This window comes from Dipodomys ordii, unplaced genomic scaffold (genome assembly GCF_000151885.1).
Source record: "Dipodomys ordii isolate 6190 unplaced genomic scaffold, Dord_2.0 Scaffold2, whole genome shotgun sequence".
NCBI lineage: Eukaryota > Metazoa > Chordata > Mammalia > Rodentia > Heteromyidae > Dipodomys > Dipodomys ordii.
The window spans coordinates 212,345-226,905 of NW_012267218.1; the positions used below are offsets into that span (position 1 = coordinate 212,345).

Below are 14,561 nucleotides of genomic sequence, written 5' to 3' on the forward strand. Positions count from 1 at the left end.
CAAGTGGTAGAGCGTTAGCCTTGAGTTGAAGAGCTGAGGGACAGTGCCCAGGCCCAGAGTTCAGGCCCCACGACTGGACCCTCCCAAAAAAAAAAGGGAAAGAAAGAAAGAGAGAGAGAGAGAGGAAGGAAGGAAGGAAGGAAGGAAGGAAGGAAAGGAAGGAAGGAAGGAAGGAAGGAAGGAAAGAGAGAGAAAGAAAGGCAGGCAGGCAAGCAAGCTGGGAACCGGTGGCTCACGCCTGTATTCCTAGCTACTCTCAGGAGGCTGAGATCTGAGGACTGTGATTCAAAGCCAGCCCAGGCAGGAAAAGTCCATGAGACTCTTATCTCCAATGAACCACCCAAAAACCGGAAGTGCGCTGTGGCTCGAGTGGTAGAGCACTCTCCTTGAGCTGAAGAGCTGAGGGATGGCACCTAGGCCCAGAGTTCAAGGCCCATGACTAACAAAAACAATGAGTACACATACAAAGACAATGAGTACACATATAAACCACGCAGGGAGATGAGAGGATTGTAGTTCAAGGTCAGCCTGCACAAAAAGTAAGTAAGACACTATTTCAACCAATAAACCAGCTACAGTAGAGCATGCCTACAACCCCCGATAAGTACAGGTGGGAGGAATGCAATCTGATGCTGACCCAGGCACAAAATGTGAGAACAGGTGGAGGGCATGGCTCAAGTAGTACAGCACCTGCCTAGCAAGTTCCAAGACCCTGGATTGACACACGCACACACACAATACAAGAGTAATGAGCATACCTGTAATTCTAACTTGAAAGACTGAAGCAGGAGGTAAAGGGTTCAAGACTAGCCTGGGCTATCTAGGGAGACATCATGTCAAAGAACAAGTACGAGACAACACAATGCATGAGGAATAGGTCAATGAAAGTGTAGCAAGCAAGAATGGAGGTATAAGCCGTAATCCACCACAAGTTCAAGGCCAGCCCGGGACACACTGTGAGACTGTCTCAAAAAATCAAGGGCGAGGGACGAGGCTGTGTTCACTCTCCGGTGCCACTCAGACGCGCGCACAACACACAGTTCAGGGCAGACTACGGAGGGGCCACGCATGCATGGCCATGCCAGTGGTGGCAACAGGCTGGGACCCACACCCCTCTGGGGTCTGGAGCCTGCGGCCAGGCTGAGCCCTCCACGCCCCCGCGCAGGCAGCTGTCCGCGCGTGCGGCAGGGCCCGACGTGAGCGCTTCAGGCCCCGGAGCGCCACCCACACCCACCTTCTTTCAGCAAGTCAGTGATGTCAGCCTGGTACCGGTTCCCCACTCGAATCTCCCCTTTATCGGCCAGAAGGGTCTTCTGCTGTGGGTCGTAGACTAGAGAATAGAAGAAGAAATCCTGAAAAACACCACACACAAGACAGAGCTGTCAGAGAAGCCCTCAGCTCCTGCGGGCTGCTCCGGAAGGCTGCTGTGGGCCGTGGCACCAGGAAGCAGGGACACGCCTGTGTAGGACCCAGGACCCAGGGCAGATGCTTCCACGGCCATGCAGCACAGACACGCAGTGAGAACCGGGAGGGCCTGAGCCAGGAGAGTCACAGGCATGGAAGTATGCCAGGGCACAGAACATTCTGGCAGAGCAGGCCACCACAGCAGGGGCTGCAGCTTCTCCTGGCGGCCTGAGCTGCCTTCAAGTGTTTGCCTCAGGGCGGGGCGCGACACGGCCTTTCACAGCTCTCTAAGCCCCCACAAGCTAGAGCGCCCCACCGTGGGTCGGGTTCCAGCAGGCGCCGGCGGCTCTGCTGCGCCTGCTCCTCACTTCCTCTGGCTTCTTACTTATTTACCTATCTTCTTCTCTCAGCACCAACAGCCATGCAGGCTGGGAGTGGCGTCGTGACACCTGGCCTGCCCAGGCTCCCAGTCCAGCTGGCACTCATTCAGAGCCTGCTCTTTTTTTTTGGTTAGTTGTGTGGCTTGAACTCTGGGCCTGGGTGCTGTCCCTTAGCTCTTCAGCTCAAGGCGAGCGCTCTACCACTTGAGCCACAGCGCTTCCCGTTTTCTGGTGGTTCATTAGAGATAAGAGTCTCATGCACTTTCCTGTCTGGGCTGGCTTTGAACCATGATCCTCAGATCATGGTAACTAGGATGACAGGCATGAGCCACCGGCGCCGGCTTCTGCTGTTTTCTTTAAGTTACAGAAGCAGAAGTTGGCTCTGTGCCACGTCCCTGCAGCCTGAGCCTGGATGGCCAGACAGCTGGGCTCCCTTTCTGCTCTTGCTCCTCAGGACGACAGCTTTAAGGACCAAGGTCTAGGCAAGGTACAACGAGAGCTGCTGGCCTGGTGCTCCGCGCAGACTTGCCTGGACCGTGGTGGATGTGTCCAGCAGGAGCTGCTCAGACCACTGGCAAGCAGAAGGAGCATCTCCAGTACGGAGAGCATCTTCGGGCTCAGGGTTTGTAGCGCGGGCTTTCCCATCATTTCAGAACAACAGTCAAGTGGAAGGCAGCAGGCAGGACACATAGGAGCTGCCACCGTGAGCCATGTCATCAGCAACATGGCTTGGGCCGTCCCTGAGCCCCCTGTCCTGTCAGGCCGGTCACCACCGCCACTCCACAAACAGCCCTTGGTTCACAAATGAGGTCTCTTTCTCCAGGGTTACTCCTCTGTGGAGCTGCCCCTGGGGTCCTTCCGAAAACAGGCAGTACTTTGTTTTCTAGTGGAGACTTGTCAAAGGCCCTTCCCAGAGCATAGCTCACGGGCTCGTCTCCGTGGCTGCTCCGACTGCGGGCTGAGGCCCCTGGGCAGCTCTGGGCTCCATGGCCTGTGCCTGCAGCCTGTCTGTTTCTGGGCTCTGTGCGGCGGGAGCTGGCCTACACTAGGGGCCTGAGTCCCGCACCGGGCTGAACTCCGGACAGACTCAGACGTCCGGCTCCCTTGGGGTCTGGCCTAAGGGCGCCTCCTGGGAACATGTGGAGAGCAGGCTTCTTCCAGGTGAGCCTGCGCTGGCTCAGCACCTGCCCTTACCTGACCTCAATCACAGGGCTTCCCCCGTAACAGCCAGACCAGCATCCTGGCCTCCCTGGACTCAGAGCTGTGGCTGTCACACTAGTGTGTTCACAGCAGCTCTAGGGACTTTACCTCCCAGGGACAGATGGCACTATCTGGGGATATTCATGTTGTCACTACTTAGGGGTGGCATGTAGCAAGTAACACAGGACTGTCTGCCTAACTGCCCCAGGGCCGAGGCTGGGCCAGAGGGGGCCAGCAGCCACGCTCTGCAAGGACAGAGAGGCCCTGCCCAGCCACGTCCTGCAGTCACTTCCAGAAAGACCCTCTGGACACAACCCTGCCGCCCCCACCCCATGCCAGCTTCAGGCCACGGTGGGCCACTGAGGCCCACGGGCCAGGGCAAGTACAGGGGCCACCGGAGCAGCAGGAGCCAGGCCTCACCTCACGCTCCAGGTAGGACTTGAGCGACTCGGTCTCGTTGAGCAGGGTGACACTGCACTTGCCCCTGGAAGAGAGGGCGGCAGGTGGCAGGGCCAGCAAGCAGCCCAGGGTGGGGCCCTGGGAGCTGCCCGATGTCCATGGGGGGCAGCAGCTCTACCTGACGTGTGAAGGGACTGTGGGATCTACCTGACCTGTGGAGGGGCTGTGGGATCTACCTGACCTGTGGAGGGGCTGTGGGATCTACCTGACCTGTGGAGGGACTGTGGGATCTACCTGACCTGTGGAGGGGCTGTGGGATCTACCTGACCTGTGGAGGGGCTGTGGGATCTACCTGACCTGTGGAGGGGCTGTGGGATCTACCTGACGTGGGAGGGACTGTGGGATCTACCTGACGTGGGAGGGGGCTGTGGGATCTACCTGACGTGGGAGGGGCTGTGGGATCTACCTGACGTGTGGAGGGACTGTGGGATCTACCTGACGTGTGGAGGGGCTGTGGGATCTACCTGACGTGGGAGGGGCTGTGGGATCTACCTGACGTGGGAGGGGCTGTGGGATCTACCTGACATGGGAGGGACTGTGGGATCTACCTGATGTGCGTGGCCGGCAGAGACTCCAGCTGCCGGGAGAGGAACAGCTCCCGGTGCCGCAGCTGGTGCTTCAGCTTCTCCGGCAGGTCAACCATCTCAGGGTTCTCCACCTCCTCCTCCACCTCCCCTGAAGGACACAGAGGTCCATCAGCACGGCCCCAGAGACCAGCTGCAGCCCCAGCCCTGAGCCCGGCCCCCCACGTGCAGGGTACTGGGCACAGGAAGGTCGCCTCCCGGCCTGGCATGTCCCCTGCCTATCCCATCGCGGTCGGGAGGACACAGCCTCCGGAGCCTGCTGTGGAGGCAGCAGGCCAGAGAGGAAGGAAGAAGGGCAGCCATTGTGCGTCCTAGGCAGGGCAGGTACCCTCGGCAGGCCTGGCGGCCCTGCGCAGCCTAGCACAGCCGCTCTACACGGACGCCCTGCAGGGCAGGGCAGGGCAGGGACACACAGGCGCGGGAGCCCCTCACAGCTAGCCAGCAGGGGGCGCGGGAACGGGCATGCAGGCGGCCGCTAGCTTCCATCCGTCACGCGTCACCGCCCCTCCCAGGGACGCAGGCGCAAGGACGCCCGCTCACAGAGGTCGGCTCTTACCTTCCTCGCCGGTGTCCGCCCCCGGTCCGGCTCTATAGCAGACTGACAGGGCTACATAACAGACAGACAGCGCCGGATGGCAGGTTAGCGCCAGTGCCGGCTGCTTGTTCCCTGCCCAGGGCCCGGACTGAGGAGACACAGGGGCCGCAGGCCTCCCCATGGGGGGGGCAGAATCCACCAGCTGAAGGCAACCAGGGCTTCAGCATCCACCCACCCAACTCTGGCCAAGTCAGGGCCCAGGACTCTTCAGATGGCTGCCCAAGCCCCACCCTGGAAGCAGCTCCCACCTTCCCACAGCACGCACGCACGCACGCCCAACCACCCGTCCAGAACCAGCCCTGCCCCGGGCGCCAGGACAGGATGTCAAAACTGATGAGGGAGGGGCTTCCACCTTGTTGGGTACTGACCACTGAAGGCTCACGGGGCTATGCACCAAGGCCTGGCAGGCGCCTATCCCACTATCCCCTTAGGCCTGTCCCCGCCTCCCGGGGTGGGGGGTGTAGCAATGCTCCCTACTGGGGCTCAAGGCTGCCCAGTGCTGCCACAAGAGGCGCACCTGTCAGCAGGTCCCAGCCGCGCCCAGCCTGCCAGGGCTTCTCACTACCCACTGACCCCCTGTGGTGACCGAGGGAAGCCCAGGAGCCTTATCTCCTGCATTTAGACGGGCTGGACCTGGACCTGGACATGGGGACTGCGGATAAGCATCATCCTTGGCCATTCACCCACCCGTCCACTAACCAGGCAGGCTGCTGAAGTAGTGACTCAACTGCCACCAAGTCTCAAGACCTCTGTCAGCCTGGACACACACCCAGCAGTCTCAAGACCTCTGTCAGCCTGGACACACACCCAGCGGTCTCAAGACCTCTGTCACCGCCTGGACACACACCCAGCGGTCTCAAGGCCTCTGTCACCGCCTGGACACACACCCAGCGGTCTCAAGGCCTCTGTCACCGCCTGGACACACACCCAGCGGTCTCAAGACCTCTGTCAGCCTGGACACCCACCCAGCGGTCTCAAGGCCTCTGTCACCGCCTGGACACACACCCAGCGGTCTCAAGACCTCTGTCACGGCCTGGACACACACCCAGCAGTCTCAAGACCTCCATCAGAGCCTGGACACACACCCAGCGGTCTCAAGGCCTCTGTCACCGCCTGGACACACACCCAGCGGTCTCAAGGCCTCTGTCAGTCTGGACACATACCCAGCGGTCTCAAGGCCTCTGTCAGTCTGGACACACACCCAGCGGTCTCAAGGCCTCTGTCAGTCTGGGCACACACCCAGCGGTCTCAAGGCCTCTGTCAGTCTGGACACACACCCAGCGGTCTCAAGGCCTGTGTCGGCCTGGACACACACCCAGCGGTCTCAAGGCCTCTGTCACGGCCTGGACACACACCCAGCGGTCTCAAGGCCTCTGTCACGGCCTGGACACACACCCAGCGGTCTCAAGGCCTCTGTCACCGCCTGGACACACACCCAGCGGTCTCAAGACCTCCATCAGGGCCTGGACACACACCCAGCGGTCTCAAGGCCTCTGTCACGGCCTGGACACACACCCAGCGGTCTCAAGACCTCTGTCAGCCTGGACACACACCCAGCGGTCTCAAGGCCTCTGTCAGCCTGGACACACACCCAGCAGTCTCAAGACCTCTGTCAGCCTGGACACACACCCAGCGGTCTCAAGGCCTCTGTCACGGCCTGGACACACACACCCAGCGGTCTCAAGGCCTCTGTCACCGCCTGGACACACACCCAGCGGTCTCAAGGCCTGTGTCGGCCTGGACACACACCCAGTGGTCTCAAGACCTCTGTCACGGCCTAGACACACACCCAGCGGTCTCAAGGCCTCTGTCATGGCCTGGACACACACCCAGCGGTCTCAAGGCCTCTGTCACGGCCTGGACACACACCAAGCGGTCTCAAGGCCTCTGTCAGTCTGGACACATACCCAGCAGCCCCACACTGAAGGTGGCCCTTGCTCACACCCCGAGGCTGGTCAGCATGGCTGGGGACAGGCAGAGCACTGCCAGGAGACCCCATGGGCTCTGGCTCCTCAGGCCCGTCCCAATCGCCCAAGAGAAGCCCACAGTGGCACAGACCCCGTCAAAGCAGCTCCGGGCCCTCCGGCTCCAGCTCCAATAAGCCCTCCGAGGGCTTTAGGACAGAGAGCTCAAAGCTAGTCCTGAGAAGACCAGCGCAGGGTCAGGGCCTCTACCCCAGCCCCACCACGCTCTGCCGAGCCCCAGCCTCGCCTTCTGGAGGGTCCTGGCAGGCACTAGGCCCGGCCCAGCACCCCACCCCCCGGAAGCACGACCACACACCCTCCTCCAGGTGGAGGATGCTCCCTGCCCCCGCAGCAAGGTTCCGCCAGCCATGGGGCTTCTCACCCCTGGAATGAGCACACGGTGGCTCAGGCCACAGACCAGAGCCTTGAGCCTGCAGGCCGTAGCACACAGGCCCTGGGGTCGGCAGGATTGAACGCGGGGTCCCTGTAAGGCCATGAACAGCCTCCAGGGTTGCTGGGAGCCCTCGACAGGACACCAGGAGCCTCCAACGGTCCACTCTGCCTCGTCTGGTCCTCAGGCCTAGGAAGGCGCCCTCTCCCTCCCCCTCCCCCCACTCCACAGGTGGGGAGGAGGCCGGTAGGCCTGGGCACCCTGCCTCTCACAGTCCTGCTAGAGGCAAAGGCAACAGATGCCCAGGGCTTACCCCCCAACCAATGGCCACCACAGGAGCCCTGCGTCCTGCCCTCCATCCAGGAGGAACAGAGCCACGGGGTCAGGAGTGGGTCTTGAGCCCCAGGGACAGGCACAGACCGTGAGCCTGGGTGTGCAGCCTCAGCGGCCCTGCAGTCTGCTGGGCTGCCCACAGCCCCAGACACGGCAGACCCCGCCTGATGACTGGCCCTGGCACAGGTTTGAAAAGCCAGGGTCCAGTCCCACGTCGCTGGGTCCTACTTCAGAGCTGACCCCCAGTGCACCCAAATTGCCGGTCCTTGTGTGTGTGTGTGTGTGTCTACTCCAGGGTGGGGCCGAGGGGAGGGCGCGCTGTCAGGTGGGGAGGCAGAGGGCCCAGGAGCCCTCATCAGTGCTGGGCCAGAAGGGAGGGCGCAGGAGCTGAGAGCACTGCTTGGAGAGCCCCAGGGTTTCTCCTAACATGACCAGAACCGTACAACAGTCTGGTCCTAAACTCCAGGGCCCCACATCCCATGGCTCAGGCTTGCTGTCCCTGTCGGCCCGTGAGAGGAGGCCCGGGTCATCTGCTCCCACCCCTGGGGGCCCGGCCAGGACGCAGAGAGCCTATGTACCTGCCAGGCGCCTCACCCAAACCCATCTGCAAAACCAAGAAGACAGAACGGTCTGGCAGACAGTGGCCTGGGAAAGCAAGGACCTGAGAGCCCGAAGGCCACCGCCAGGCAGGACGCCCCAGGGGGCGGAGACTCACTCGCATGCTTGTCCGCCAGGGCGATGAGGGTGCTGGAGATGTCCCGCCTCCTGTAGAAGCACACTACCTTGGCCTCCACGTTCCCGTTGGCTGTCTGAAACAGCAAGGCAGAGCGTCTGAGTGAGAGCAGGCCTGGGACGCGGCCACGGGCACCCATCACAAGAGGAAGGAGCCTCACACGCTGGACTAAACCCCACCAGAGCCTGGGCCTCTCCATCAAGGGAAAGAACACTGTGTTAGATAGGACCTCAGACACCCTGGGCCCCAGGGACTCCCCGCCCAGCCCCGCAGCCTGCACGGGGGTAGATGGCAGCCCTATAGTCCTTGGGAGGCCATCAACAAGGACAGCCCTGACTATGAACTTGGCTCAAGCTTGCTGCGCCTTCTGTGCAGACAGCGGCCCCTCTGCCCTGACCTGGGCTTCCACCACCTCTAGCAGGGGCTGGGGCTGGGAGCAGGGGGCTTGCAACAGAGCCTTGCACCACAGCAGCAGCCCAGGAGAACCCAGCCCCACCATGTGCTCCCCCTGCCCCACTCCCAGAATGCCGAGTATCTAGGATCTGTGACCCCAGGAACTCTCGACATTGCGTGATGACACGATGCGATGACAAGGTCTAGGCCGTGGCAGAGCACGGGATGGCCTTCACGGGATGTCTGCGCAGCCCCTCAGTGACGTGGCTGGCTCAGAGCCATCTCCACGTCACTCTGTCCATCCTTGTAGGTGGCCACAGGGAGCCCGTGACACCCAGCAACCCCCACCTTGGCAGGGTCAGGCACTCTTAGAACCAGGTTATCAAAGCAGTATCCACAGTCCTGAGCCTCCAGTGGCCACATTCACATCTGACCCCATCGCTACTCACCAGGCCTCTTTTTTATTTCATTTTATTTTTTGGTTGGTCGTGGGGCCTGAACTCTGGACCTGGGCACTGTCCCTCAGCTCTTCAGCTCAAGGCTAGTGCTCTACCACTTGAGCCACAGTACCACTGCCAGCCTTTTCTGCTTATGTGGTACTGAGGAATCAAACCCAGGGCCTCCTGCATATGAGGCAAGCACTCTACCACTGAGCCACATTCCTACCTCTCTCTTTAATAAAGAAATTTTTTTTGGGGGGGAGGGGGTGGAAGTAGGGGTGGGAGTGGTCCCAAACTCAGCTGTCCCTGAGCATCTTTGTGCTGTGATGCTCCAATCTCAACCTCCTGAGTAGCTAGGATTACAGATATGAGCCTCCAGCCATTAAACCAATTCTTTTTTTTTTTGTTGGTCGTGGAACTTGAACTCTGGGCCTGACCACTGTCCCTCAGCTCTTCAGCGCAAGGTTAGCACTCTACCACTTGAGCCACAGCACCACTTCCAGTTTCCTGGTGGTTAATCGGAGATAAGAATCTCACAGACTTAGCAGGGTGCCAGTAGCTCATGCCTGTAATCCTAGCTACTCAGGAGGCTGAGATCCGAGGATCATGGTTCAAAGCTAGCCTGGGCAGGAAAGTCTGTGAAAATCTTATCCTCAATAAAGCACCAGAAAACCGGAAGTGGCACGTAGCTTAAGTGGTAGAGCACTAGCCTTGAGCTGAAGAGCTGAGGGACAGCGCTCAGGCCCAGAGGTCAAGCCCCACGACCGACAAAAAAAAAAGAATCTCAAAGACTTTCCTGCCTGGGCTGGCTTGGAACCTTGATTCTCTGATCTCAGCCTCCTGAGTAGCTAGCTGGGATGGTAGGTGTGAGCCTCCAGCATCCAGCTGTCCAACCATGAATGCCCTCCGATCACTGGATTAGACAGCTGTACATATGGCTGCGGGCTCCCAGGCACTTCCCCCTTTCGTCCTGGCTCCCTGCCTTCACCTTCTTCACACTTTCTTGTTTGCCTAGCCTTCCAGACTCCTGCAAACTGGGCTCAGCAACCTCGAACAGTCCCGAACAGCCCCCTCTGCGCCTCTGCCCAGCTGCCTGGCAGGAAGTGCCATCCAGCCACCTCCCAGGCTGGTCTGGCAGGGCCTGTGCCTGCTGGCTGCGCTCAGCCTGCCTTTCCTGGGAACCACGACCAAGGCCCATTGCCACAGCCCGTCCGGCCCTTTGCCCGCGACCTGCCTTTCCTCTAAAAGCACTTCAGACACGCCCGCCCCCCACGTCCAAGGGTGCCCCACTCCATAGGTCAGTCCTGTCTGCTGGCAGGGCTCTGGACTCTCAAAAGTCGCACCACGTGGGTGCCAGACCTGTTCCCCCATCGGGTCCTGTCTTCCTCAACTCTCATCCAGTTCCCTTCTGTGGGTGCTTGCTCGTGCTCCCGAGTACTGCCCCCCCCAATGGCCAACCTCCAGGACCGTGGGCTGTCCCGAATACTGACCCCCCCACTGGCCGACCTCCAGGACCGTGGGCTGTCCCGAGTACTGCCCCCCCCCCACTGGCCGACCTCCAGGACCGTGGGCTCCCCCACTGGCCGACCTCCAGGACCGTGGGCTGTCCCGAGTACTGCCCCCCGCCACTGGCCGACCTCCAGGACCGTGGGCTGTCCCGAGTACTGCCCCCCCCCGCCCACTGGCCGACCTCCAGGACCGTGGGCTGTCCTGAGTACTGCCCCCCCCCCGCCCACTGGCCGACCTCCAGGACCGTGGGCTGTCCGGTCAAGGCACCATTCCTCCTACAGTTCATATATTCATCTTTTTTTTTTTCTTTTTTGGTCAGTCGTGGGGCTTGAACTCTGGGCCTGAGTGCTGTCCCTGAGCTTTTCTTGTTGAAGGCTAGAGTTCTACTATTCGAGCCACAGCTCCACTTGCAGCTTTTTGGTGATTAACTGGAGATAAGAGTCTCACAGATTTTCCTGCCTGGGCTAGCTTTGAACCGCAATCCTCAGATCTCAGCCTCCTGAGGAGCTAGGATGACAGGCATGAGCCACCGGAGCCCAGCTCATGTATTAATCTTTCACTATAAAAACGATCTCAGGTATCTCAAGTTTCTGTGTATGTGTGAGTACAGGGCTTGCACTCGGGGTCTGGGTGCTGTCTGTCCCTGAGCTTTTTTTGCTCAAGGCTGGTACCCTATCACTTGAGCCACAGCTCCACTTCCAGCTTTTTTGCTTGTAAACTGGAGTTAAGAGTCTCATGGACTTTCCTGCCCAGGCTGGCTTGGAACCATGATCCTCAGATCTCAGCCTTCTGAGTAGCTGGGTTTACAGGCGTGAGCCACCAGCACCTGTCCTGTCTTGCTATTTTAGGAGTCAGACAAAAGAACAGAAGGAAAAGCTCTGTGCTTCGCAGCAGGCCCCATCTGGAAGACCCTCTGGCCACTGTCTGCTCAACTCGGGATCGCTCGTCTGTGAAGCCCTGTGGCTCTCAGGACAACCGTGCATCCGTGCTGCCCCTCCGCAAACACTCCAAGTCAGCCCTGCGCCCCAGGTCCAGGACAGCAGGCGGGCTCTGTCCAGCACTATGTCCATCACCCAACTGTGGGAGGAGGAGACCTGTCTGCCCACACCACCACCGGGACATCTCCAGCCGGAAGCCAGTCCTGGAGTCTGCAGGAGTCGGTGTTACGCATCTCCTGAGGACTCTCTCCAACCAGGCCCAGTGCCCCAACTCCCTCCTTCCAGAAGGCTGTGGCCACGCCAAGCAGAGTGGAACGGGCAAGTCGGGGCTTCCCCGTGGTGGCAGGCTCATTCCGCAGGAGGGCTCTTGGCTGACAGACATAAATGTGTCTCTGGACCCAGGCTCCCAGCAGGCCCAGGGAAGCCCAGAAGTGACTGAGGAGGTGGCCAGCAGGGGCCCAGCATGCACACACCCTCAAGGCCACCGCAGGCCTCCAGGAAGCCCTAAGGCCGCAGGAACAGCTGGGAGCCACCTCCCACAGGGCCTTCTGAGGCCGTACACTGGTCTTCGGTCATCAAACCAGAACTTGAGACCAGGGACCGTCAACCGCTTATGCCATCGAAAGTCCTGCATCTAGGTAGCCCAGAAGCCCAGGAAGACTGCCAGCCCTGGGCCTCCACCCCACCTCCTCCCAGGTAGAGTGCTACCTTGTTGAGTTCCTCAATCCTTCGGATCAGGTACGGGTTGCTGGAGGAGTTCTCGAAGTAGACATAGTCTGCAAACAGACAGAGTGAGTGTCACCTGTGTCACTAGCCCAGAACTTGTCAACCTCCCCCCTTCCCATACAGAACCTGTGGCAGATCAGCCCTTGTCCTGGCTCAGCTCCCCAGGGAAAGAGGCAGCAAAAATCCCACATCAGGGCTGGGAAGGTGGCTCAGTGGTAGAGCGTTTTGCCTAGTATGAATGAAGCCCTGGGTTCAATTCCACAGCACCACATAACAGAACAGGCCGGAACTGGCACTGTGGCTTAAGTGATAGAATGCTAGCCTTGAGCAAAAGCAGCCCAGCAACAGCACCCAGGATGTGAGTTCAAGCCCCAGGACTGGCAAAAAACAAAAATAAAAAACACAACAGGTGGGTGCCAGTGGCTCACACCTGTCATCCTAGCTACTAAGGAGGCTAGATCTGTGAGACTCTTATCACCAATGAACCACCAGAAAAACTAAGTGGCACTGTGGTCCAAAGTGGTAGAGCACTAGTCTTGATCAAAAGAGCTCAGGGAGGGCTGGGAAGGTTGGCTCAGTGGTAGAGAGCTTGTCTTGCATGCATGAGGCCCTGGGTTCGATTCCTCAGCACCACATAAGCAAAAAGAAAAAAGCCAAAAGTGGAGCTGTGGCTCAAGTGGTAGAGCGCTAGCCTTGAGCTGAAGAGCTGAGGGACAGCGCCCAGGCCCAGAGTTCAGGCTCCACAACCGGATCAAAAAAAAATAAAAAAATAAAGAGCTCAGGGACAGCACTCAGGCCTTGAATTCAAGCCTCACAACCAACCCCTCCCCCTCAAAAAAAAAAATCTTAAGACTTTCCTGCTTGGCTGGCTTCAAACTCCAATCATCATATCTCAGCCTCTAAGTAGTTAGGATTATAGTTGTGAGCCATGAAGAATCTGGACTTAAACTGAGGCCTGCAGGTATACTCCATGAAAACACACCACTCTGAATTATTCACCCACAATAGGTTAATTTCATCATGTGTATTGTATCTTAGTAAAACTGTTTATCTAGGTGCCAACAGCTCACACCTGTAATCCTAACTGCTTACAGGCCAAGGCCAGACAGAGGAACAGTATACCACCCTCACCAAAGGCTGGCTGCGGGGGCATGAGCCTATTTTACTGGCACACAGGAAGCATTAAATGGGCAGACAGAAGCCTGGGGGGTCTTTCTGGGCCAAAAGCAGGGCCTTATCTCAAAACAGAGCAGAAGCCAGGCTCTGGTGGCTCACACCTGTAATTCTAGCTACTCAGGAGGCCGAGATCTGAGGATGGTGAGGTTCAAAGCCAGCCTGGGCAGGAAAGTCTGTGAGACTCTTGGCTCCTTCAATTAACCACTAAAAAGCTAGAAGTGGAGCTATGGCAAATGTCAAAGCATCAGCCTTGAGCAAATAACAAAAAAAAAAAAAAAAAAGCAGCTCTGAGACAGCACCCAGACCCCAAGTTCAAGGCCCCAAGATTGGCCAAAAAAACAAAACAACAACAAAAATGCCCCCACAAATGAACAGTGTAGCAAGTTGGAGGCATAGCTCAGTGGTAGGTCTACCTAGCAAGCAGTAGACTCTGGGTCCAAACCCAAGCACCTTAAACCTCTCCAAAAAAGAAAACACTTCACAAAACCTTTGTCAAGTGTCTCAAGCTGGGTGTAGTGACATGCTTGTAGCTGCGGCTAGTCAAGAGGTAGAAGCAAGAGAATCATGAGTTCAAGGCCAACCAGGCAAAGACAACAAGGAAACTCAAAAACAGAGACAATTGGGAAGGGGGGCAGTCATAGTTACGTGGTAGAGTGCTTGAAGCCCAGGGTTCGGTAACTAGCACCCGTCAACGAAGAAGCTCCCCCCCTTCTTACAACACAGTTAGGCCCAGACCCCAACTACTCCCCCTTGCCAAAAATTGGGATAAAAACAAATGTCAGAGGCGCTGTGACTCAAGCGGTAGAGCGCTTGCCTTAAGGTGAAGAGCTCAGGGACAGCGCCCAGGCCCGGAGTTCAGGCCCCAGGACCAGCCAAAAACAAAACAAACAAACAAACATGTCTTCAAGGGTACAGTGAATGGACAACAAGACCCCAGCCCCCGAGGCCTCCTGAGCGGCAGAGGGAGCGGCGGGCACTTGCTGGGACGGAGACCCAGTCACAGCTGACCTGGGGACAAGACTACACCCGCCACCCAACCGTAACCAGAGCACGCACAACTTCACATACAGTTCACTTTGCTTTCAGTTCAGTGCATAGGCACTAACACAAAGTTCCAAAACTGTCACTGACAAATCAAAATACACTAACTACAACTTAAAAATGCAATTCCAAGCCAGCCGGTGGTAGCTACCCAGGAGGCTGAGATCTGAGGATCACAGTGCAAAGCCAGCACAGGCAGCAAAGTCCACCGGACTCTTATCTCCAATGAACCACCAGAAAATCAGAAGTGTAGCTGTGGCTCAAAGTGGTAGAGCGCTTGCCTTGAACACAAGAG

General features: G+C 58.5%; 1 protein-coding gene across 1 annotated transcript in view; it reads right to left on the reverse strand.

Annotated features, from left to right (window-relative positions):
• The window catches only part of Mta1 (metastasis associated 1), a 60,168-nt gene that overhangs the window by 13,800 nt on the left and 31,807 nt on the right, over positions 1–14,561 (reverse strand). The window contains exons 6-11 of the mRNA XM_013012698.1: positions 12,032–12,108; positions 8,026–8,119; positions 4,584–4,634; positions 3,992–4,118; positions 3,405–3,468; positions 1,235–1,352 (exon numbers count right to left, since the gene is read on the reverse strand). Coding sequence (XP_012868152.1) covers positions 1,235–1,352; positions 3,405–3,468; positions 3,992–4,118; positions 4,584–4,634; positions 8,026–8,119; positions 12,032–12,108 — 531 coding nt within the window. The remainder of the gene's footprint in view (positions 1–1,234; positions 1,353–3,404; positions 3,469–3,991; positions 4,119–4,583; positions 4,635–8,025; positions 8,120–12,031; positions 12,109–14,561) is intronic.